General features: G+C 39.1%; 1 protein-coding gene across 2 annotated transcripts; it reads right to left on the bottom strand.

The window, feature by feature from the left end:
• Positions 1–3,410: 3,410 nt before the first annotated feature.
• Positions 3,411–23,787, bottom strand: CFLAR (CASP8 and FADD like apoptosis regulator). 2 transcript variants are annotated; one of them, XM_009480758.2, is made up of 11 exons: positions 23,263–23,787; positions 20,741–20,879; positions 17,377–17,809; positions 16,475–16,580; positions 15,426–15,561; positions 15,156–15,253; positions 14,049–14,100; positions 13,500–13,549; positions 12,208–12,286; positions 6,678–7,191; positions 3,411–5,758 (listed from the first exon to the last, which is right to left on the bottom strand). In XM_009480758.2, the coding sequence occupies exons 3-11, from the start codon at positions 17,670–17,672 to the stop codon at positions 5,620–5,622; spliced, it is 1,470 nt and encodes a 489-aa protein (XP_009479033.1). In that variant the 5' UTR covers positions 17,673–17,809; positions 20,741–20,879; positions 23,263–23,787; the 3' UTR covers positions 3,411–5,619. The 2 variants fall into 2 exon arrangements, with proteins under 2 accessions (XP_009479033.1, XP_075567665.1); XM_075711550.1 differs by lacking the exon at positions 23,263–23,787 and adding an exon at positions 23,055–23,074.
• Positions 23,788–23,970: the final 183 nt, after the last annotated feature.

Below are 23,970 nucleotides of genomic sequence, written 5' to 3' on the forward strand. Positions count from 1 at the left end.
CTTCTCGCTTTTGCTGTCAAGCCATTTTGAAGCAGGCTGCATCGCAAAAGAGCCCCGAACGTTTTTGGCAGATTTCTTTTCACTGACAAGCAGCTTGAGAGTAGTGCTTGAGGGCTTCAGTGCCGGTTTTATGCCGGTCTGTCCCCTCCACACCCCTGCTGCAGTAAGGGGAGGAGGAAGATGAGCAGGCCCTAGCCAGTGCAGGCTCCTCGGGGCTTTCAGTGTCTCCGGTGACACCGGTGTGCCCCACAGCCTCGCGTCCCTGGAGCCAGAATGGGATGACTCCCCTTGCTCATGCCAAAGAGCTGCTGTCCAACACACAAGCAATGGCCGAGTTAACCTGTTGAAACCTTTATTCAGTCAGCTCATTTTTATAGAGCTGTAGGAACTTCACAGCCAAATTTAACAAGCCTTAGAGGTCCAGAAGATGAGTCAACCAAGAATTTCAAGAGTTATTCTGTGGCCTGGAGGGAGACGGGGTCAATCAGTCTGACTGCATGCAGAAATTTTCTTCAGAAAATCAGCCTGAAATCCAGCATTTATAATTTAGTTAGTAATTTAGTAGTAGTAGTAACAGCACCAAGATTTTACTAAATCATGCTATTTTAGTAATGGCACCGATTCAAATCACATTTCTTATGACGTTTCTACAAAACACTTAAAATACACTCTCAGAGTAACACAAATTTGAAAAATTGGCATGTACAGGAAGGCACAATCCACAAAACCAGAATTCCTAAAAGACTTGCAATGTCTTACTGATTCTAATACAGAAGCTGAAAAAAGACACTCTGAAAGCAGCCACAGAAAAGCTGTCAAATAATTCAGTACAGGAGATACAGTCTAAATGGAACATAGTCAGATACACAGCAGATCATCCACATAGATGGCAGCTGCTTCTCAGCAACATTGTCCTGCATGTCAGAAATGTAAAACTCTGGATATCAGAATTCTCAGGAACTGTCATAAAAGACTTGGGTATCTGTAACAGGAAGTCACTGTTACTTCTTATGTGGAGTTCAAAGATCAGTCATACAGCACGCTCCACCTACAACTGTTAGCACCGTAACTTCCTCTTGAACATAACTTCTTTTCTGGATAATGAGTTGGCAACCATTGTAAGATGCAAGTATGTAACATTACAAAGTAAACTGGATTTATGGCTCGGTCACGTCAATGTAGGTGGCTGAGAAAAATCATGCAGCTTAAGTCTGGTGCAAAACACCAAAGAATCTCCTGCCTCATGGGTACACCTTCTGAGCCACTGAAAGGCATCATCTATATTCTGCCAATTCTCTTTTCCCTCTTCCATATATACAGCACATACAGAAGTACAACAAATGTCTATTTCAGTTACCAGAAAGCAAAACTGAAATTCAGTGCCCTGGAGCAGTGAGTCTGACAGCCTTGTTCCAAACACTGACAATGCAGGAGGCAGAGGAGGAGTGGCTTGTTTTATCTTGTTCAACAGCACGTTCTGAAAACTACACATTTTGGCAGTCTGTGACCATGAAATTTCACCAGGATGCCACTTTTTATGTTCCTGTGCTAACACCCTAAACTCATGATGGATCCAGAATTTCTCTTCCCCCTTTTGGCTACTGAATGGAAGTTTGGTATCATTCATCCACTCTATCTGCAATACATGTACAACTTGATGTAACCCAGGCCCTGCATCCAATCACTTTCCACACTCAAATTTTTAGGTGCACAGTACAGCAAGAACAGACAGTCCCTATCACGTGTATGGAGGGACACAAAAAGCTATGGGAGAAGTGACACAACTTCTGGCATCACAGAATTCCTGCATGTTAATAAATACTGACTTCAGTGCTACTTTTCACTATGCAGCAAGTACAGGGAATCAATCTACCCACATGCCACTCTTGAAAGAGGTGTCAAGGCAATAAATACTGCTTAGATGAATGATTACAGAGTGAGCACTGCCATGGTTTAAGAATCTACTGAGGGTCAAGACATCAGTGTAGAAAATCAGTATCTGACATCCATGAATGCTGCACAATACATGACACGTCCCCACAACTCTTTGGTCATCAGAGGGCTGTGATCCCTTATGACCCAAGCAGCCAGACACAAAGAGACTCCATTTTTCACTGCAAGAGTTATTTACAGGAGCCTCTATAGTTTTCAAAACAGCGTTTCTTCATAATTTCTTAAGGGGACAAGGACTTTACTTACTGTGTCCTGCACTAAGGTGAACATGTACACTTCATAACCTCCAAACCAAACCTACATTATCACAAAACTATCAGAAACAGAATATACCCTATTGCTAATATTTTAAGTAAATAATTGTATTTAGCATCACTCAAAAAAACCCCAAACCAACCAACCCACAAAAACCCACCACATCGTTATATCCTGTAAGGATAGCCACTATTATTCTTACTTCCCTTCTCCCTTTTCTCCTGTTTTCTTCTTTCTCCTTCCAATATTGATGCTGTATTTCTCCTCCAAATCTTCTTTTCCCTACTTGTTCTTCTCTTGGTTCTCCCTACCATTCCCCTTCTTGTTCCTGCTTGAAATTTCCGTATTTCTTTCCCTCATCTCTCTGCCTCCTCTTGGTTCCATTCTCCCTGCTTTTTGTTGTCTATAAGGCAGCAGAAGTGCTCATCACATGCAAAAGCTAGTAAGGGAAATGGGAAAAAGTGAAGTTAATTTGTGAAAGAAATCACATTTATTAACATCACATACATATATATGATAACTAGGAATCACATCTTATTTCTAGAACCACAGAAAACTTATTTATTTCACACCATTTGCTTAATTTACCAGACACTACAGGAAGTAACTCCTAAGATTCCAAATCTGTCATTTTATAGTCCTTCTCTTACCCCATGAAACATGAGCAAGGTAGAATTCCAAAATTACACTTGTGCTTTATTTTACTGTAAGATAGTCACTTATTAAATATTCAGAGTTAGAAATGAATGCTATTTTTATCACCAATCACATATAATACAGACCCTTCTGTTGATGCAATGCAGCAAGTTCTCTACTTGAGTGTGTGGAATGCATATGAACGTAATTTTAAGATGCAAAGTATTTTTAAAGCCAGAAGCAATATGGCACTAGTTTAAGAAAAGGACCAGTTCAATAGGCCCTTTCTTAGAAAACAGTAAGCTGAAAGGAAGACCTGTCCCCTCTCCCTGCCCTGCTACAATGCATTTTATTTCCACACCTATAACATTATGAAATTTGATTTAGTATTTTTACTTTAACACTCACAGAGAACAAGCTTTCAGAGAATGTCTGAATTCTGCAAAATATTTTGTATTTTCCCTCTTATGCCTGTGCCTACATAAAATTACAGTAACACAAATAACACGTACCCATAATTTATAACATGGAATTTCGGGTTGCATTTCCCAATTCAAAGCTATTAAAAAGTTTTCATATACTTTTATTGAAGAGGACACTATAGCTTATGAAGTGGAAAGAGAAAAGTATGGAATGCATACGCTTGCAATACAGGTGAATTATTTTCCTAAATTGTGCAAAAACTTCTCATCACAACCGTGTATGTAACTTTCTGAAGTTAACATGCAAATAAAACTTAATACAAAATTAAAAAAAAGATAACGAGTGAAGATTTAATCACAATGATATAAAATGTACTTTTTTATATTATACAAAATGGTACATTACTATAAATAAATACATATTTTAATCTTAACATTTTATATGAATAAAGACTATAAGGTAAAACTCATTCAGTGGATTTCTCCTCTTGGTATACTCTTCATGATCCTCATCAATCAGCAGTTTAGGAACCTCTTAAGCCAGGAAGAGACTGGGTCTACATCACATAACAAGGAAGGACTCCTCAGCACTTTTTAGACTTTGATATCTACTCTTTGCCAAATAAAAGTGATTTTTACTTTCAATTATAGAAGCTACTTGAGAACTCATTTGCTTTTTTTCCTGAATGAAACCTAAGAAGCCTGGTTTCAAAAAAAAAGTTAATAAAAATTATGTCAAGCCAACAGCTAAGAAGTACAACATAATATCAAGGAATAAAAAAAGTCAACTGCTACCAGAGTAAGTTTACTGGCCAAACCCTCCTAATTAGTATATTGATAATAATATATACTGATAGTATACAATGTATAGTATCAATAGGCTAGCTTCCTGTTAGACTTGGTCTACAATGAAAAGCATTGTTGGTGAAATTATATATGTAAGCACACCAGCTTTTTGCTCAAATCAAATGCAGCTATGTTAGCAAAAAAATCTTTTTGCAGTATATTTGCTCAAGGAACTAGCATACCCTGTATTAGCAAAAACCCCTTTCCTTTCTGCTTGCATGAAACACATGCCAAAAGGATGCATGGTGTGACTATACCAGAAACCAAGCAAGGCACGCCAAGGCCTTGCAATTTTTTCCTGGACAGGAGCCTGTATTAGGAGTATTAGCAGTCTGCAAGTGGCCTACTTTAGGAGGGAAGAGAATGCCATAAATTCAGTGACAATAAATTTCAATACAACTCATCCAGCTTATACTGTTATATAACAAGCAGGTTAACTGAACTCTTCATGTTAGGCATCTGCTCCACTGCAGAAAAATTGCTGTATTTAGGGCAATTTTCACTCCTGTCTTTTTCAGAAGAAAAGGACCAAACGGGGCGGGGGTGTGTGTGTGTGCAGCAATCAATTAATAAAGACATTTTCATAAGCAAAATTTTCATAAGCACAATTTTTCATAAGCAAAAGCAGTGAGGGTGGGGTGTTTAATTTAATCCAGTCTTAAGAGCCAGTAGCTGCTACATGACATTTAGGTTCAAATATGATAAAGTGTACTTATACAACTATGCCACATTTTTTTAACTGTGTCGTAGAATACTGTAAAGCTCTGGCACATGTAGACTCATTTTTGCATCAACAGAAAACATAGTTAGCCCAAAACATGTCAGACTGTCTCACTTATTAACATATAACCCTTGTGTGTTGTGGACAGTACTGACAACACAGGGTTTTGGGTGAATCACAATCTCTAATGCAGCAGGCAGATGGAATCCAAATTATTTAAAAGACCATCTCTCTCCTCCTGTTTTGCTAGTCTGTGGAGGCATGCAAGCCAGAACCTGTTAATGAAGAACTGGCATTGCTGGGCAGGCATTCTTTCCTGACACTTTTTCCATTATTACGTGTTGGGGAAAGCACTCTGAATTTCAATGGTTTGCACTGGCTTCTATTTGTTTTAAACATCAACAGAAGAACCTAGATCAGTGCACTGCTAGTAGGTATGCTAAAAAACAATCAATAAACCCACAAAACCCTGGAAAATCCAACCACTATACAGTTCAGAGCTCTTTCCACCCTGTTTACCTGTTGTACTTGGTTGTAAGATCTGTTGCAGTGCTATATGACAGCTGCCATTCTCATCCAAGCTTTCAGAACCTTCTTTCTGTATGAAAATATAAAATCTAGTGCCTTAACACACCAAAATGCTTCTAAATCCCTGGGTTTGGAAGCAATAGGCACTTTAGATACACATGCAGTAACAATGCATAAAGTAAAAGTGTGCGTGAAACTGTGTGGATCATAGTAAGTGTTTCTTGTTAGCCACTTGAGACATGTCCCTTCCAAATGCAGTTAAGTGGGAGAAAGAAAAAGTTTCTTCCTCAGCGTGTGCTGGAGCAGAATTGAGTATTGTTGGCTTGGGTCAGTGGTCTTATTCCATTCATAGACTTTTCTGTTCAGTTCCGTATGGATATCTAATATAGAGAGTTTCCTGCAGCAACAAAAGTAAAAGCTTTCTATTAGAGAATGAAGCAAAACACCATTTAAGAATCCACAAGAGAGAAGACAACTTTAGACTCAGCAAGGAGAAAGTTTCCAGAGGTTACACCTCTAAAACCTAAGGCTGAATATGCATTTTGGAGACAAATCTGTTATAACCCAAATCACTGTTGTGACATTGGTTATGCTGACATGATGATCTGTGATTTCATTACAAGGTTTTAGGGTTTGTAAAAAGGTACTAAATGTTAACCCTGCAACTACCTTGAAAAACAGTTGCTAGCTCCCTGGTAGATCAATTGTACAAAGAAAACCTTTTTTGGTAAGTTATATATCCAAACATATCTGATTTTCGCTCAAATTCCTTTTGATAATCTCTTTAGATAGACTAAAGTTTTCTGATAGTTTAAATTCAAGATTACAAATTAGCAATCTAGCGGCTCCCTGAGCGGAGGGTTAATTAGATCTAAAGAAAGGACAAAATCCTTCCCTCTCAACTGCCTTTTCCCCGAACTTAGGCGCTGACTTTTTATATTTGCAAGCAGAGCCCTTCTTAATGAGAAAAGGTAATCTCCAATTTGACAGAAGCCTGGTGTGTGCCTTGTTATCTTCGAGAAGGAAGATTTCCAATCCTGTCTAAAGCACTGGCGTACATTACCCACGACAGGGTCTTCCCTTCCCACTCTGCAAGCCCCAGTGCCATAACACACTCTAATTTTACTCTCCAGAATCAGGAACTTCACTCCTACTTTGGACTACCTTCTGGTGCCATTGTTCCAGGATTGGGTATATTTGTCTTTTAACCTATGACTCAGCATGAAGACAGTTTTCAGGACCAGATGGGATGAAACTTAAGGCTTCTCTTTCTCTAAGACAGCTGGCTGTCATAGGAAAAGGGTTATTTTATTTACCTTTTATGAGGATTGCGGAGTAGCTCAGCCAGACAACGCAGGTAATATGAGGATGAACTGGGAGATTTTTCTAGTGTAGAGACATCCACTTTGCACTGACTCCAAAAGATGTCTGCTACTTGGGGGATAGTGACTTTCGAAGGGATTTTTGCGTTAGCAATTATTTTCTCATCATTCCCATCTACTTCCAACAGACTAGTATATTCTTGCTCATTTTCTGGCACAATGTAGCTCTGAATAAAAAAAAGCTTTGGTTTTCCTAGGAGTTCAGGACACGAGTCTCCTGTAAAGTATTTCTTTATTTGTTCCAAAGGGAATCCAGAAAAGGTATGGTCTGTACAAAAGATGCTCTGAGGACTTCCACGGCTGACCAATATGCAAATGAAGCTGTCACAATTTCTGTGCTTCTGCAACCTTGCAACTTCAAGCAATGTTTGATTCATGGTGTTCATATTTAAATATCTGTGACAACGAACATCATAGCCTAAGCCTCTGAAGGTCTCTTCCAACACATCTGAAAAAAACAAGATGTAATTAAATCACAGCACATCAAGGCTCAATCTCAACTATCTTGAATTACAGTATTTATAGTATTTCTCTATTGGAAATAAGATGTCTACTTCATCACAATAATTAAAAAATCGGGAGTATTTGATGTTGATCACAGTACACTACATACTTATAGTGCTATATGCATATTGTCTTTAATACAAGTTATGTACTTCATGACAGCAAAGGCACTATTATTTGGCACATGATCTGTTCCAAATTGCAGACACTTGCACACTTCTATTTAAAGCCAGTATCCCAAGTTTCTAGGACTTAAAATACCAGGCAAGAGAAAACATTAGAAAATGCTTCACACAGAACATTCTTGAAATGGTAAGGAGTGATCTGGATAGCATGGGAAGTCTGTTTCATCTTTTAACTTGTCAAAATTACTCTGAATGGTTATTATAGATATATAGAACTGCATAGGAAACACAGAGACTCCTTTTCATCAGTCAAAAAGGAACCTACTGCAGTCATTTATGCTTCCTATTACATAAAATGGACTTTAAGTGATGAGTTCCAGGGGGAGAATGGACACTGCAGTCTTAACTGTGACAGAATGGCATTTTCAGGGAGGAAGAAAACGCTGAACAATGAACCCTTTCAAATGTGTTAGAAATTAAAACTATAGATAGGCAACAATCAAGATTTAACTCTATTGTATTTGCATTAACCTGTGCTGCAGGAAAATGTGCTATGCTCTGAGTGACTACTTTGGATGTTTATTAATGTGGGAATGAAACCAGATACATGGTTAAAACCACAGGTATTTTTTAAGTATTCGGAGAACCACAAGCTGGTACTATGACTCATACCTGTAGCACCCTATCTTTAGTATAAACCACATATACATTGCCTATGCACAGTTTCTGATATGACAGGAAATATCAAGTGCCATGTTTATGTAAAATGCCTTATAGACACAGGAAGTTAGACTGTTCCTTGACTTCAAAAGTTTAATAATGCCTAATTAGCAGAGGCTATTTCAGAGGTAACGGGCAGCAAAGCAGGAGTTCTACTACTACACTGTTCTTCTCAAAAAGGCCGTAGTGAAAACAGGGAACAGAACTCATAACTTTCCTCAGCAAAATACAGGGTAGATACAAACTCGCTACTACAGTGAGGTGATAAACAGGGACTACAGAGCTGCATTCTGGTTCTGTTGGTTTGATTAAATTTTGTAAAATAATTCAAAAACTTTCCAGACACTTTTTAATTTGGAAATAGAAAGGACAATCCCCCCCCCCCATTTTAGGCAATAAAACACGCTCGCAAAATTCAGGTGGAAGATTCAGCATTAATACTGTTTACCAGTCATATACACGATGAAGCACTTCATCCATTAGAGGGCAGTAGTACATAATGCAAAACGAAAGTTATAGCCATGAGAGTGCTTTTCCTATAATTTACTTCTCTCACCAGCATGTACACATACACACAAAGACACAAAATTTGGCATCACCTTAGACTATACACACACTCTAAGTGTCACGATTAAAAAAAATTAAATCAAACAAACTTAGAGCTGATACCTTAGTTTAACAACAAATCAGAAATTATATGTGGTCAGCTTTGGATACAGAAATTTTACTTTAAGGCAAGACAAAACAGAGTATTACATGCTGCAACCTGAGATCAGAAAACATCTGTTTCTTCAACAGTAATCATCTCCCAGCAAACCTCCACTGACTTTTGAGCATTTCCACTCTGCATAAAAAAAAATTACCCTTTTCTCCCCTTTGTTGTTTACAACATAAGGATAAAAACTGACTTCCAAATGGAAAAGTCAAAAGGAGCGATTTACAAAAAAGCAAGACTCTATTCACAAAACAGCAAGGTGCATTTCAGTTTGAATTTTATCAGCATCTGATGAATTCACATTGTTTACACTGGGCATTTTCAATTGTTGCAATCCTTGATCCTACAGTATCTATTATTGGTTCAGCTTCCTCCAATTAAATCTTGGGATAGCTACAGACTCTAATGCACGTCACAGATACAATTCCTAACATTCTCCCTGCCATCTTCTCTTTGGTATGTTCAGACTTCAGAAGTAGTGTGGTACAACAACTCTAGAGGAGTAGCGAATGCCTCTCTAACAAACTCCTTTGAGCAATGCCGTATGTTCTGCCTCTCCTGAATCTCACTAGCACAGTAATGTCTTTCAGTGAAAGTCTTGCTTTCTGTCATGTTAAAATGCTGATGATGCACTGATGACATTAAACATCTGAGACATACACATGATTTAATTGCTTCTGCAACCAATGCAGACATGCATGGAGACTGAGGCACGCTAAGACTTGCTTTGGGTGGTTTTGGCACAACAGCAGAGCCATGATTTGCAGGTGCAACTGACATGCCAGATGCTGAACATGTAACCCATTTTTGTCCTTTCCAGTCACCAGACTTTCTCTCTCACATTTACACTTTCTGTTCTTGTACAAGTACTGAAATCACCATATGAGCTCATGAAGAGCACGTGCATTGGTGGGGGGGGATTTGTGCACATCTTTGCATTTAGTAGCAATTACTATGACAGAGGGGTCTGCACAGTATATTGTCTGTGCAAAAGACCCATGCCTTCTAGGGAAGAACAGATCTAAATTTATGTATCTGTGACTATGAACTAACACAGCAATTCCTTCTTTACTTCCTGTTTTCTCTAGTGTACGTGCCTTACCTGCTTTTATACTTACTGTTTCAGTTAAAAACCTCAGACCTGACATAGTAAAACACTCTTGTTCAATAAAAGGTCAGCACATGCTCATATCCCATTAGAGACAATGAAATTTAGAGAGGTGTGGTTTTTTTGTAAACAAGGTGTTGTGGTTTAACCCCAGTCAGCAACTAAGCAACATGCAGCTGCTTGCTCACCCTCCCCCCACCAGTGGGATGGGGGAGAGAATTGGGGGGGGGAAATAAAACCCGTGGGTTGAGATAAAGGCAGTTTAATAGGACAGCAGAGGAAGAGAAAGTAGTAATAATAAAAAAGAATATAGAAAATAAGTGATGCACAATGCAATTGCTCACCACCTGCTGACCGATACCCAGTCAGTTCCAGAGTAGCAGTTCTCCGCCCCTGGGCCAATTGCCCCCCCAGTTTATATACTGAGCGTGATTGGCCTATGGTATGGAATATCCCTTCGGACAGTTTGGGTCAGCTTTCTTGGCTGTGCCCCCTCCCAGTTTCTTGTGCACCTGGCAGAGCATGGGAAGCTGAAAAAGTCCTTGACTATTTTAAGCACTACTTAGCAACAACTAAAACATCAGTGTATTATCAACATCATTCTCTAAAACGAAATCCAAAACACAGCACTACGCCAGCTACTAGGAAGAAAATTAACTCTATCCCAGCCAAAACCAGGACACGAAGCTGTTTTCACACCTCATGTTTTCTTTAGTTCTCCACGCTGAAATTCTCTAGCAATCCTTTTTGCATTTGCTTTGAAGAAACAAAACTCCAAGTAATTATTTTGGTACTGGAGCAGACTATCATGCTACCTTCCAGATTAAGGCTGCATAGTAAGTTTCTTGCATCAGAAGGGTCATTTGTTCTCTAAAGCTACCATGAAAGAGAGAAGAACAGGAAAGTAAAGAAGCAGGCAACAGGACAGAGTAGAATGTTTAATCCCAACAGCCGCCCCCTGCGCCCGCAAGTCTTTCAGTCCTTGGCAGGCTGTCCTTGTTTTATTCTCCTCTTAGAGCAAAGACAGTTGGTTTTTTTTTTTTTTTTTTTTTTTTTGAGAGGTGGAAGTGAAGAAGTGCTTTAGATTGAACAATTTCTACATCCAGCAATTGCATCCTTGTTGGGTTTTTTTTTTTTTTTACTTTGGCCAGAGGTCATTGATGAACTTGGTAGGACAGACCAAAATTAGACCCCCAGGATGCTTCCTAGTTGCGTGTAACTGAATTAAGTTCCTTCCTTGTCCCTCTTCTCTATGCATGGCAGGATTGTGAATCAGTTCTAGTTCCGGTCACCCTAATGGCAAACTAAGTGTCTTATATCATTTACCTAAAATACTGTCAAGCAGACATCAAAATTTTACTTTCTGTGTCTGTGCTCTGTATCCAGTGTTCTTCAACAACTACATCAATAATTCTAAGTTGGTCCATCTGCTGGACCACTAGTTATGAGAAAGAAAAAAGATATGCCCACAAACCCTCTTCTTCCCCTACATCTCCTAACCTATTACAGAACTGACTGTAATTACTCTCTTTATTTTTATTTTTAGCCTCATGTGTTCCAATGATTAGAGTGGGTTGGTTTTTTTTTTTTTGCTTATACAAGAGCCAAATTTTTGGATTCTACAAAGGCAATCAGGAAAACCCCACATTTTGACCATGGCACTGACTACCTTGAATTCTACATGCAAATTGTTCTCTGTTTGGTTTGGGTTTTGGGTTTTTTTTAACTAACCAAGAGGGAAGGAAGAAAAATTCCTTTCCCTATAAAGCTATGGTGATGGTTTCAGTTAAACTGCAAGATGTAACAGAAGCCTAGGCGCATTATTAATAAAGGACCATGTGCCTTCAGCTATTTAAAATCTGTGGTGTCCATTATGATTATGCTTCAAATCTGCAACAGCTTTGGTTTTGGTTTTGTTAACTGGTGGGAAGCACTGTCTTTACGATCTCTGCCAATAACTTGCTGTATGACTGTAGCTTAACTATCCTATTGGTCTCTGAACATCCTTCTTCTCCCTCCCAAAATTCAGTCTATCCCTCTGTAAGTTCTTTCATTCAGAGATTCTGTGCCAAAAACCAAACAAACATTGTCTGCAATAGTTAGGACAGTTAGCCGCAACCTCGGGTTGGGCCTTCCAATTCTCTGCTTTAGAAAACTTACTAGAATTGATAGACTAGCTGACTAGGACATTACCCTAGTCTGGCTGGTAAATGTACATCATATTCTTCATACTAAATTGTTCTAATTATCCGAGATTAACAAGATAAAGAACTTCCAATTCCAGAGACTTACCTGTGTCATTTCCAATGCAGTCTATTATCAGGCATATTCCTAAAGGCTGACTTTGCATTCTGTACTGATCGTCAAACACCTGAGGAACATGAAGGACAAATACTAAGTTAATATGTCACTCCCTCAACTTACAGACTTGATTCTTTTCTCAAATTTAACCACCTCAGATCTATTCAATTACAGTCTGTTGTTCTTCCATAGAGTCGCTAGCAGAAGTCTGTCTACTGGGATGGAACATGTCTGATCTACACAACAAAACCAAAAAATCACGAGACATGGACTAATGATTTTTTTTTCCATTTCTAGTACAGGCTTAATTTTTGTGTCCTTGTGTTATGCAATCTTACTACCATAATGATCCTTAAACAAAGACTAAGACTATACCAGAAATGAGAGAAGCAAGTTTGAGACTGAACCTTAACTCTGGACAGATGTTCAAATGTAAAAAAAACCCAAACCACCACCACCAACCCCCTCTGCCACCCCCCAAAAAATCAAAAAAAACCCAACCCCAAACCTGTACAGGGTGGAGGGGCTTTTTAAAGACCTGGACTATGACAGCAATGATCATTCTATACTTCCAAATTAATTTCCTTAAGCGTAACTGCTAGTGAGATGTTAGGAGCTATAAGCTTCATATTGGACAACAGAATAAATGCAGAGAACTTTTGTGTTCTTCAGGTATGCAAGCAGGCACTGCTTATCAGAACAACATTTATTTCCTTATTTAGTGGAACAAGCTCCTTGTTCCTAAATAATCTGTCATAACTCTATCACAATTCCTCTCCCCTTTAAAAAGATTACAATCAATTTGCTATAGGTAACTCCCTGGTTCCCGGCCTACAGGGGAGCTGGTGAAAATAGCAGTAGTCCATTCTTATCATTAATACCCAAAGCATGTCTGTCTTCTACCTGTAGAGCAAGGGGTGAGAAGAGAATAAAGAACAAAATTGACTGCATGCAAAGAAGCCCTGGCATTTCTAATTCAGATGGCAAGAGGTCTGACTTCCAACAGGTTCTGACCCAGCCTCCACTAACAAATATACAAGTTCTGTGTGCACACCATAAATACATGTATTTTGTGCACTGCTGCTTCCATTTTATATTAAAAATATGTTCTGCAAAAGAAATTCAAAGAACCTGTTTATGGCTGAAGAAGATATGGATGTACACATCCTTCTGTTTGCATGCAATTAAAGGAAATCTCAAAATGAAACACAAAGAAAACTAAGGTAAATAACCTGCAGAGGTTTTTATTATATTTACATGCATACATATGCACAAGCACATACCTTATGTGACACTTGTCCCGATTCCTGAATGGACATGTGGACTGGTTCCGCTGAAGTTAAAAACATGCAGAAGTAACCTCAGTATGTAGGTACCAGTGACATTTCTTTGAGACCAAATCAGTTAAAGAGGAACCTGGTACTCACTGGACAACTTCCTGGCTGGCCTGGTGGAGAGTCCACTACTGAACAGACACAAAAACTTCCTACTCAAGACTTAATAGACACAGCTGCACTACATGAGCCTCCAGAGCTGGCTAGTCAACCTTTTCCATGATTTTATTAATAAACTACTTATTCAGTTAAAAAGTTGTGACAGTGGAAGCCCAAAACAATTTCAATAAAGTGTTAAGATCTGGCAGCACAAGCAAGGCAAATACAAGAGCAAACAATAAGGCAAGGCTCAGTTTTCAGAGGTACCAAATACCCTGCTCCTGGTGATAGCAACTGCATTAGCCATAAATACAACTATCAAATAACAGTCCTTGTGATACAATGAAATGCATCTTTTGGCTCTTTAAGATTATCAAAACTCAGATAAAATGCTCTTACCCAGAATAAGACTTTGTCCATTTTGCGTTTTTTCTTTGTTCACATTCTGGATCTAAAATGAAGAAAAAGGTATATTTTCCCCTCTCTCCTTCAAGAATTAATAATCATGTGTTCCAAAATATAACACGATAGTATTTTTCTTTCTCAATAAAATGATTACATATTTTAGATTCACACCTATCAGCTAATTAGAATTACAAAATAACAAGAAAAACCCTACCAAAACCACAAAAAACCCAAACCCCTTCCTCAGAAAAAAAATTACCAGTTTGCCATGAACAGCAAAGAAAAGCTTAATCCCTAAAATAGTAAAACAAACAAAAAAACTGAAGATGTGAATTTTGTTTCCTGTAGAGCAGCAGGAACTTTCACTGAATTAGAAAGGAAATTATGACAATATTATGATAACATGGAAAGTCAATGCAAACTCTTTCCCATTAGTAGTCTGGAAAACAAAGCTGTTGTGGCTTTGTTAGTGAAGACAAACTGCATCACTGGTGTCTTGTATGTAAGCCTTATGCATAAATATTTACTGAATACATGACAAATAATCTCATCAAATTAATTTAGCATGGCTAAAGGCTTTAATAAAGGTCAAACTACTACTATATCAGACCTAACCCAAATATAAGAATACTGCATGCAATACGATTTGATGACTTAACATACTGAGATATCTTTGTTAAAATGAGATTAAAACAAAACACCAAAAAAAATCTGAAAAGCTCTCCTTAAAAAGCCATACTCTTCAGCTTCCTAAGTTAAAAAGCTACTTTCCCTGCAAAGTCCAGAAGTACAAAGAGTAATATGTTTTGCAAAGAACAACCAAAGCAAAACTTTTCACTCCCCAGAGTAGAAAAAACTCAAGATACAGATTTTGTATGTCCAACTAACAGCCAAACATTCACAGAAGCTCTTTAAAGGGGATCTTTCTCAGTCAGAAGATTTAAATCAGACCCTAAACCCAGCAAAAAACAGGAACAAGAGAAATAAACCAAGTAATATTTTAGTTACTAGCAATTCCTTAGGTTCTGCAAAGATGAACCCCTTTTCAATGTCTGGTGATATTTAGAAATAAAGGATCTGTCTGTTTCATTTTATACTTACCCCTGAATTATAAGGAGGATCAATCAGACTGAGATTAGGGAGAGATGCCTGAAGTGCATTTACATATACTGGATGAGAATGAACGGAGGACAGTAAAGCTGAAAATTTAACAGAAACACACAGAGAAATACACCATCATGTATCTACTGTTTTAAAAGCCTAAATCTGTGAAGCATGCAAATACTGACTTGTTACTCGTAATTTTGTCTTCAGTAAGAGCACATCTGATCCTTGCTATCAAGAGTAACCAGTGCAAAAATAGCATCTTACCTTCGTGTTTGTACTTCTGAATCTTCTTAATCATGTCTATCCTGTGAATATTTTGAAAACATTTTTCTATCAAATCCAGTTGATTAGGAGCCACCAAATTTAGCTTCTCCAGGTCAATCACAAGAGCTAGAAAACTCTAGAATAGCAACAGAAAAACAAATTGTCATATCAGTAATTTGTCCTCTATCAGTAAGTAAACAAAACAACCCAGAAAATAATGTGGGGAGGTCATAAAGGTTGTACATTCAACAACTAGGGACATTACCTTCTGAAATACTAGGAAAATTATCTGGAAGATGTAAGAATTTTTGGTGTTATCATAGGAGTAATGAAAACTAGGAAGTGATCTTCTTAAAAACAAACCAAAGGTTTTGAGGAAACAGTTTTGCATTTCCTTGTTCCTACAAAGCCAGACACTTGGTATGTCACCTCACATGCCACAAAGCAAGAGGTAAGAAAAACTTTGGGAAATTTGCAGGGCCTCTCTCCTTCTTTGGTTAAACAGAGAAAAAGAAAAAAACTCAAAGAAGACAGAAATCTTGCACAGTGGTCAAGTTTTCTGAACCGTCTCTACTGAATCTCTGCTTTCTCAGAGTATTTAAAACAAATACACAGAATGCAAATGCACCTAAGAGACCTAATTAAACTGTTCTTTTGTAAGTGAAGCGGAGCACAAACATTAAAAGTGACCTTGTAATTCAAGATACATTTCGTATGATTATTGGTTTGAGATCTTTCGTCTATGAACTTTCAGATCACTAATACTGAAGAAAGAATTTTTTTTTTGCCTTCTGCCTGTGAGGTTCATGCTAACACCATTCACTACAGCAAGTCTTCACTGTTCCCTCTCACTGTTTCTCATGCTTCTTTCCTTGAATTAAAAACCAAAAATGAAATAGAAGTCACTACTCCTTCTCTACTTCCTGACTTGTCTACTCCTGCCTCACTACCCCTTGCAGTACTGTCTCCCCTCCTTTGCTGTCTAGCTACTTGCCTTTTACTTTAATCTCTCATTGCTCCAGAAGAGACAACCAGCAGAAAGACATTACCTTATCTTTTGCCATTTTCATACGAGGTGCATAATCTCTGAGTAGAAAAACAAGAGATCTCACTTCTTCTTTTTCCAGATTCTCATTAATCTCTACCATTAGTACCCTGAAATAAAGTTGAGACATTTCTAAAGGATTAGCTTTCAGCAAGATCCCACCCTTGCCCAACTCATCCAACTTCTCACATGTTCCAGTCTTAATGTACCATTCCAATTAAACAACAGGAAAAAAGCCTACCCTGCTCCAAGATCCAATTACAAAATACCTACACCTGTGTTAGTCAGACTGACTGTGTAATAGCCACTGCTAGGAAAACAGAAATCTTCTTAATATTTCAATAGACATGAAGTAAGAGAATGAGACAACAAAACACATCTTTAACTTTTTTACCTAGTAGTTACAGGGTTTTTATTTCAGGGGAAAGTTAACACAGGAAAATCTTCCTTATGAGTACATGTATTTCTTTCTGAAGTCCCTCAAAGAAAATAACTGGAACTTCTTAATTTAATCATCTTAAACTACAGAGTAAAAAGTAGCAAGAGACAGGTCCAAGGCTATGTGCCCAAAGCGAACTAGAAAAGAAAGTATCTCTAACAATGTTCCTCTAAAGCATCATTTCTGTCTGCTGATCTAGAACTGTACAAACTTCACTGGTTTTATTGATTAACATACACAAACTCCTTAAAGATAGATGCTTCTAATGCCTTGACTTGTAAGAAGCTACAAAGGCTTATTTTAGGGACTAAACTTGACATATTCTTTTCGCTGTAATTCTAGCTATGAGCCCTTTTCTGCTCTTTTACCTTCAAGACAGATTTAAAAAAAAACAAAAACCAAAGCCACAACCCCTCCCCCCTTCGAACAAAACAGAGTAGCCTTGAAATCTGAAATAAATATATTACCTGTAATCAGGAACAATTCTGACACCCCTGGCAAGGTTAGCTTCCACTGTTGCTTTCTCAGTCTTCAAGATCCTCCTCAGCAAGTCAAACCTCTTAACTCTGTACAACAGCTCAGACAAGCCAAAAAAAGACAATTTTTCCCTCTCATTCAAAGACACCAAGAGCTCTCTAAGGTTGGCAGTGGCCAAGTCAGGAGCAAGGTCTCGGCATAGGAAAACCATCATCTCTTCTTCTTCTTTATCCAACTCTTGTTCAATCTGGTGAATAAGGACAGCTGGCACTTGGCACCTGGTCATTACTTTGTCGCTGCCCCTTTAAAACTGCCAGCCTACTGTTTTTTAAACAGGAAGCCAGCATGACATGAAGCCCCTATCTACCACAGCACTTCTCTGGTGTTCATTCTCAACTAGATGCATTTTTACATTAAGCAGCTCTGTGGGAAAGAATTAAAAAGTACTAAATCAGTGATCTGCTGCACAAGTTCACAGTTAACTCTCCTATCTGACGTATTTCACTTAGAACTAAAATACCAACATAGTCTACACAGTCTTCCTGTTCTCAAGGGGTTCTCCCAGCTGTTCATTACAGAACAAAAAGTACTTGGTAGATCATACTAATCAGAAAAAATGGAAGTTCTTTTTAAAGTAAAATTACCTTAACACGAGTCTGTAAATTCCATAGGAAGTGAAACAAAAGTCATCAGCTTGCTGATAAGTGATATTTCAAGTATTTCTGGAAATAAGAGCTAAGCTCCACAGCAATTTAAGTCTAAAGCTCTGATCTCTTCTCAGTAACCCTTCCACCCCGCTGCTCACCACCACCTTTTCTCCCCTAAAAGTCTCAAGGCATTTTTCAGGAAGAGTTTTGGGAGCTAAGAGGTAGAGTAACCACACATTGTAGACAAAAGAATGACACCCTGCCCCCCATAAAACCACTGCTATTAGGCACGCACTTTGCCTTAAATGAAGTCAAAATAAAGGAAATATTCACAATATGTAATATTTTAAAACATTAGTTATCTATAAATTCAGGAATGTGTGGATTTTCTTACTTACTAGTATCATTTAAAGTGATTCCAATCTGAATGAGTTACTGGGGTTTTAAAGATTCCCCAAACATCCCCTCCATGCTCAAAAAAATCGAAGAATCACACAAAGAAAAGATTCCAACCTTAAATAGCAAATTGGTTAACTCTGAATGTACAGATAAGCCAGAGACTGCCTTTTTCATGTGATAGTCATGATTCACCATGCTGAAAACTGAAATAAAAATTCAAACCTAGAAAAAAACCCACCCTTGTGATTAACAAAGTAAGTAGAGTGCTATGCTCAATTTCTGCTGCCACCAACTATGGAAATTCTAACATTCTCTGATCCCCATTAACTACATGGACAAAGGTGAAATGAACAATCTGAAGACAAATCTCAGCTCTTACAAGGAGTTCAGTCACTATACTGCATAGTTGTTTAAACCATTCTGAAAAGCAAAAGCCAATTCAACTTCAAAACCTAATACACTGAAAGATTCTGGCACCTGGATAATATTTTTAAAAGCATTTTCAGCCTTTTGTTACGCATTCTAGAAGTCACAATCAACACTGTCACATATTGTGTCCATGCATTAAGGAGATGAGATAAACTCACCTATAAGCTTTTTGTTTTTTTTCATTCCAATGCTGTTTAAATGAAAAACAGCTGTATACATCCACCTGACTTTCCTCAGAAAAGGAGTAATAGTTGGATTTGATTAAACCCATGGATTGGGTTCCACTGCCCACTAGAAGAGTATATTGAATTCAAGTTCCTAGGGCAAAGTCTCCTTTACCTACATCTATCTCAGTGAGCCGTATTTTCTATGTAGTCAAAGACTGCAGTGGCTTTCTCCTTCAACGCTGTCGCTGACAGTCACAACAGCAAGTCATCAGTATTTAAAAAAAAAAAAAAGGCACTGTTAATCTTGCTGATAGCAAGATCTGGATCACTAGGGAAATATAACACAAGTAGCTGCTATGACCTCAAGGTCCCAACCTTCAGAAATGCAACAGAAGTGGGAGGTAAGGAAGAGCAGCACATCAGAAGACCCAAGCATTACTCAGCTTAAGTACTCCTGCACCTCCATACCACAGTGTAAATGAGACTTAATGTATACGCAAGAGTCCTCAAAACAGCACTGAGGCCACTTTGGCTCATTTTCAGAAGCACAGAGCATTCAACTGCAGCTGACAGTTAACAAGGCTGCAGATAACGCTGCTTAGCCCATCACAGCCTCCTGTCCGCATTCTACACAGACTGTGCTAAATACCTAGCGAAAATGCACAATTATAGTACTCCTGCTACGGCACACAACCAGAAAAAAGCAACACCTATCACCTCTGAGAGAGTTCTGTTCTTCAGAACCCAAAAGGGACAGGCACACAGGCACAAACACAGTGTTTTCCCATATCACATCACACCATTTATGGACTTGGGAGAATTAAACGCACTGTTTGCTCTAAGAAGTGCAACAACATTTAACACTAATGTAAACAGTGCAAACAGCAAAAAAACTCACAAACAGAAATGAAACATCAGTAGAAGCTACCCCTTTCAAATACCCAGGACCACAGTATTTTTAATATAGCAAGCTGAAAACTTTTGTTTCCAACAAAACCAAACTGGGTAGACACAAATATCTGTACTTTTGAACCTGTTCTATTTCACACATGGACCTGCAATGCTATCACCTGTACAGCTGGGGTGGAAGGACAGGTTGGGAAAATTTTCAGGCCTCTGATAAGCAGAGCAACCCCTCATGCACTGGAATGTGTTTTGTACAGTTTTCTATCAGAGCAAAAGCATATTTATTCCTAACTTCTTATTTTCAGTTAAGCATCAAACATTTCTGAGAAATGTCTTTCTACAGAAAGACAAAGACTGTTATCATGACATAATGCAGTCAAGACGGGGGAGGCACAAAACACTCTCATATGAAAGCATCTCCCAGGTACATACAGCTGGGACTTCTGAAAAAGAGCTTGAGGAAGTCATATTTATGACTCACTCTAAAGGAAGATGGGAATTTAACAACTTTTGGCCATTTTCAGAAATCTCAAACTTTTTTAAAAAAAACTACTCTAGTTGATTTTTATCTAATCTTTCAAAACTAGTTAAAAAAACGTGTGTGCATGTGTGTGTGGTGGTGGGGAATTTCTCAGAGTTAGAATTTCAGACATGCAAAATTACTATTTATATGTTAAAAATAATCTGCTTTTAAAAAAACCCACATATGTATTATTTATTTTTGTGAACTTTCTTTACATACGATAAATCACATGCTCATTATAAAAAAACGCTGATCAATACTTCCAGTGCCGAAACTCTCTTACCCATATGCAAGTCTGTCCGATACATTCCATCTGCATACATCTGAGCCAGATCCACTTCATGACGCGAGATGAAGGGCATCATGCTTCACCCTTCCATCCCATATGACTTTTGCAAATGTCACAGATACAGTTATCATAGCTGTAACAATTAAAGAAAAAGAAAAGCAATGACAATGTAAAACCCAGCAGCCTGGCTTTCTATTTGGATTACCTGTGCCCTGCAACGAGAACAGTTATTGAATGTAAATTCTTTACAAAGAGGAGAGGAAAAACAGCTTATCTTCTCAAGAGGAAAGAAAAAAGTTCATAGTCATCAGAGATAAAGCTGCCCAAATAGTTTGTGTGTTCACATTCATGTGTAATTTGCCAATATTGCTGCAAGAAAACACACAAGATTTTCCTTTTCAGTTCAATGTTTCATATATTGAGTAAAGATTTCAATGCAAAGCTTATGGAGCAGGAAGATGGTTCAAAAAGGAAACCTAAAGTACTACACATTCTCATTTATATTCCCGATTTACAAGAAATCCAGAATCATTCCAAACAGCTGAAGTCTAACACGACCACCACCACTGACAGATAAAAGGATACTGCAAGATCATGTCAGTAACAGTGAATGAAAGGGGCAGGCCTACACATGGAACAACAACAAAATCTCTTCTTGTATTCACAGAACCAGGAAAACCCCTGGCACACTGAGGGAAAATGACGGGTGAGGGGAAAGTTTTCTCTAAGTCTGGCTGGTTTGGTTCACTATCACCCCAAATTTTCACAGAGGGAGGACTCTTCTGGAAAATAGTCTTAGGGTTTCTGGAAGGAAAATCACTGACTCTAAAGTGACTCATCTGTCCTCTTGTCCTCAGAAGACATCTGAGAGAAAACACATCTCAAGGTGATAGTACCAAAGTGCACTTAAATACAAGTTTCTGGGTTTACTTAACTTTCAGACTTTCCTGAACAAAGTTTTAAAGCTTTTAAAGCTGATGAATTTCTCACACCTGCACCTTTGTCGCAGGCATATTTGTCTAAGTCTGTGCTGACTTGTGACCCTGGGTATTAAACTCTAAACAAGGTTCACAACAAGAAATTTTTTAAGGTAAACACCTGAGGATATTACCAAGCATATTTACTCCTCAGACCACAAATCATTTCCATTCCACACTAAAACAGACAGAAGAAAACTCTATATGTTCACTAGCTTCTACGAAGCTAATAAAGTTAATTATACTCCAATTTTTGAACTATTTCACACTGCCCCCAGTCCATACAGAATACAACCAAAATCAGGGCCAGATTTTTTTTCTTTTCCCGAGGAGCAGGAGATAACATGCTAAAAGCTCACACACAAAGACACACAAGGCTCCAGTAACTCCCTGCTGGCCTTAACAAGTAGAGGCTGGTATGTGTGTACAAGGCTCAAGCAATTTTACTCTTTGCTGTTTAATACCATGCATGAAACCCTTGTTCCCATGATTACAACAGAAATGCTGCACAATATACGACACCAATGTGATTACCAAGGCAAAGAGAAGTGTCCTGTATTAACGATAAGTCAACACATCAGGCCTTATATTAAGAAGGAAGGTCTTTCAAGAGAAGCAGGGAAATATTTCACACTCTAAACAAGGTCTACAATTAGAGTGTCATTTCTGACAGCATTTATTTCTTGAACATTTCACAACCATCTCTACAGCAACAAAAACAGGATGTAACATCAGTGGGCGTAGTTCTCCTTTGGAAAATGACCTTTGTTTCACAAGATGAGCTCATGTGGAAGCCCCTACGCTACAGGGAGAGAGTAGGAGGTTACTTTGCTACAGAAGGCACTAGCTACATTTTATGCTTCCTCCGCTCTGCGTTGTTTATAGAGGTGGTGAAACCACAGAAAGGTTAACTGCATTTTGAGTCTCTATCCTCTTGCGTTTTTCAAAGCATTGAATTTTTTGGAGCATGCTCCACAACTTTCATGTTTTCCTGTAAGACGATTTGGTACGAGATACTTAAGGAAAACAGGGAAATCCCGCAAAAACTTTCACGTTTCTCATTACTGTATTAGGCTGAAATACTCTGTTCTCGGTGTAAACTAGCAGTGACCACGTTAATTTCCATTTAGAGATGCACTAGTTTAACACCCCAGTCCTCCTAATCAAAAAAACCAAACTAAACCTGGTTTTACCGTAGGGAGTTTGACAGATCGTGCAGCTTTCTAACTACGTCATTTTAAATTACACTTGAAAAATGAAGCGAGAGGAAACTCCGCTCTGCAAGATAAAAAAAGTTTCAGGCGGACGGGCAGCGACGGGTTTCGGTTTACCTCACGAGCAAGGTCTGACTCAGGCCCTGCTTGCGCCGGGCGCTGCGGCTCTCCGCACTGGGCTCAAGCCCTTCCCCCCCGGTGAGGACCGGGCCTAAACAGGGAGGAGGACCCGATCCCGGAGCACGGTGTGTTGAGGCGCCTATACTGAAAGCGCAGGATGGGAAGAGAGGCGTGAGGGAAGGCAAGAGGTAAAGGTATAACGCACCAAACGCGCCGGGGAGGTCTCATCTACAGCAGCGGGGCCAGGTCCGGCATTGGGAGCAGGGAGGAGAAGGGGGCGGTACCCGCCTACCCTCAGTCTCCCCAGCACCGGGTGTGGTTTCCAGTGTCGTTTCTCTTTCCTATCAGTCAGACATGCACAGCGCTTTTCGCTCGTAGCTCTCATGGCTGTTAGAGAGACCTGAACCGCCTCTGCGCCTAGACAGCAACGCTGTTCAAGCCGGAGATCTCCCCTCGCTGAGGGACGAAGGAACTGGCTTTAGCCGCCTTATCATCATTATATATCTGTCGAGCCACGTTCGCTAACCCTTAGGATTTTATCGTGAATCCGGCCGTTAAGTATTTTGGGGTGAGGCGAGGGAAGGAGTATGCTTTTCGTTCTGCTTTATAGTCTACTTCAGGAGGTGAAACTGCGCAAACAACCCCGCCCAGGTCCCACAAGATGGCGGCGGGGCTGTGACGGAAGAGACGTCTCGTCCCGCGTGCAACCGCCGGGCGGCGCCTTTGGGCGGCGGTTACGCACAAAATGGCTTCCGACTAATTGGGGCGGGGGGGATGTTGGCACCGTTGGGAAAAGGGCTTGGCAGTAGCATGGTCTCGAGTTCAGTATGTGTATAGGTGTTTACGGGACCGTGCTTTTTATACTGCTGCTGGTATGAGGACAGACAAAACAGCTTTGTATTGGCCGCAGTAG

Source organism: Pelecanus crispus, chromosome 5 (genome assembly GCF_030463565.1).
Source record: "Pelecanus crispus isolate bPelCri1 chromosome 5, bPelCri1.pri, whole genome shotgun sequence".
Taxonomy (NCBI): domain Eukaryota; kingdom Metazoa; phylum Chordata; class Aves; order Pelecaniformes; family Pelecanidae; genus Pelecanus; species Pelecanus crispus.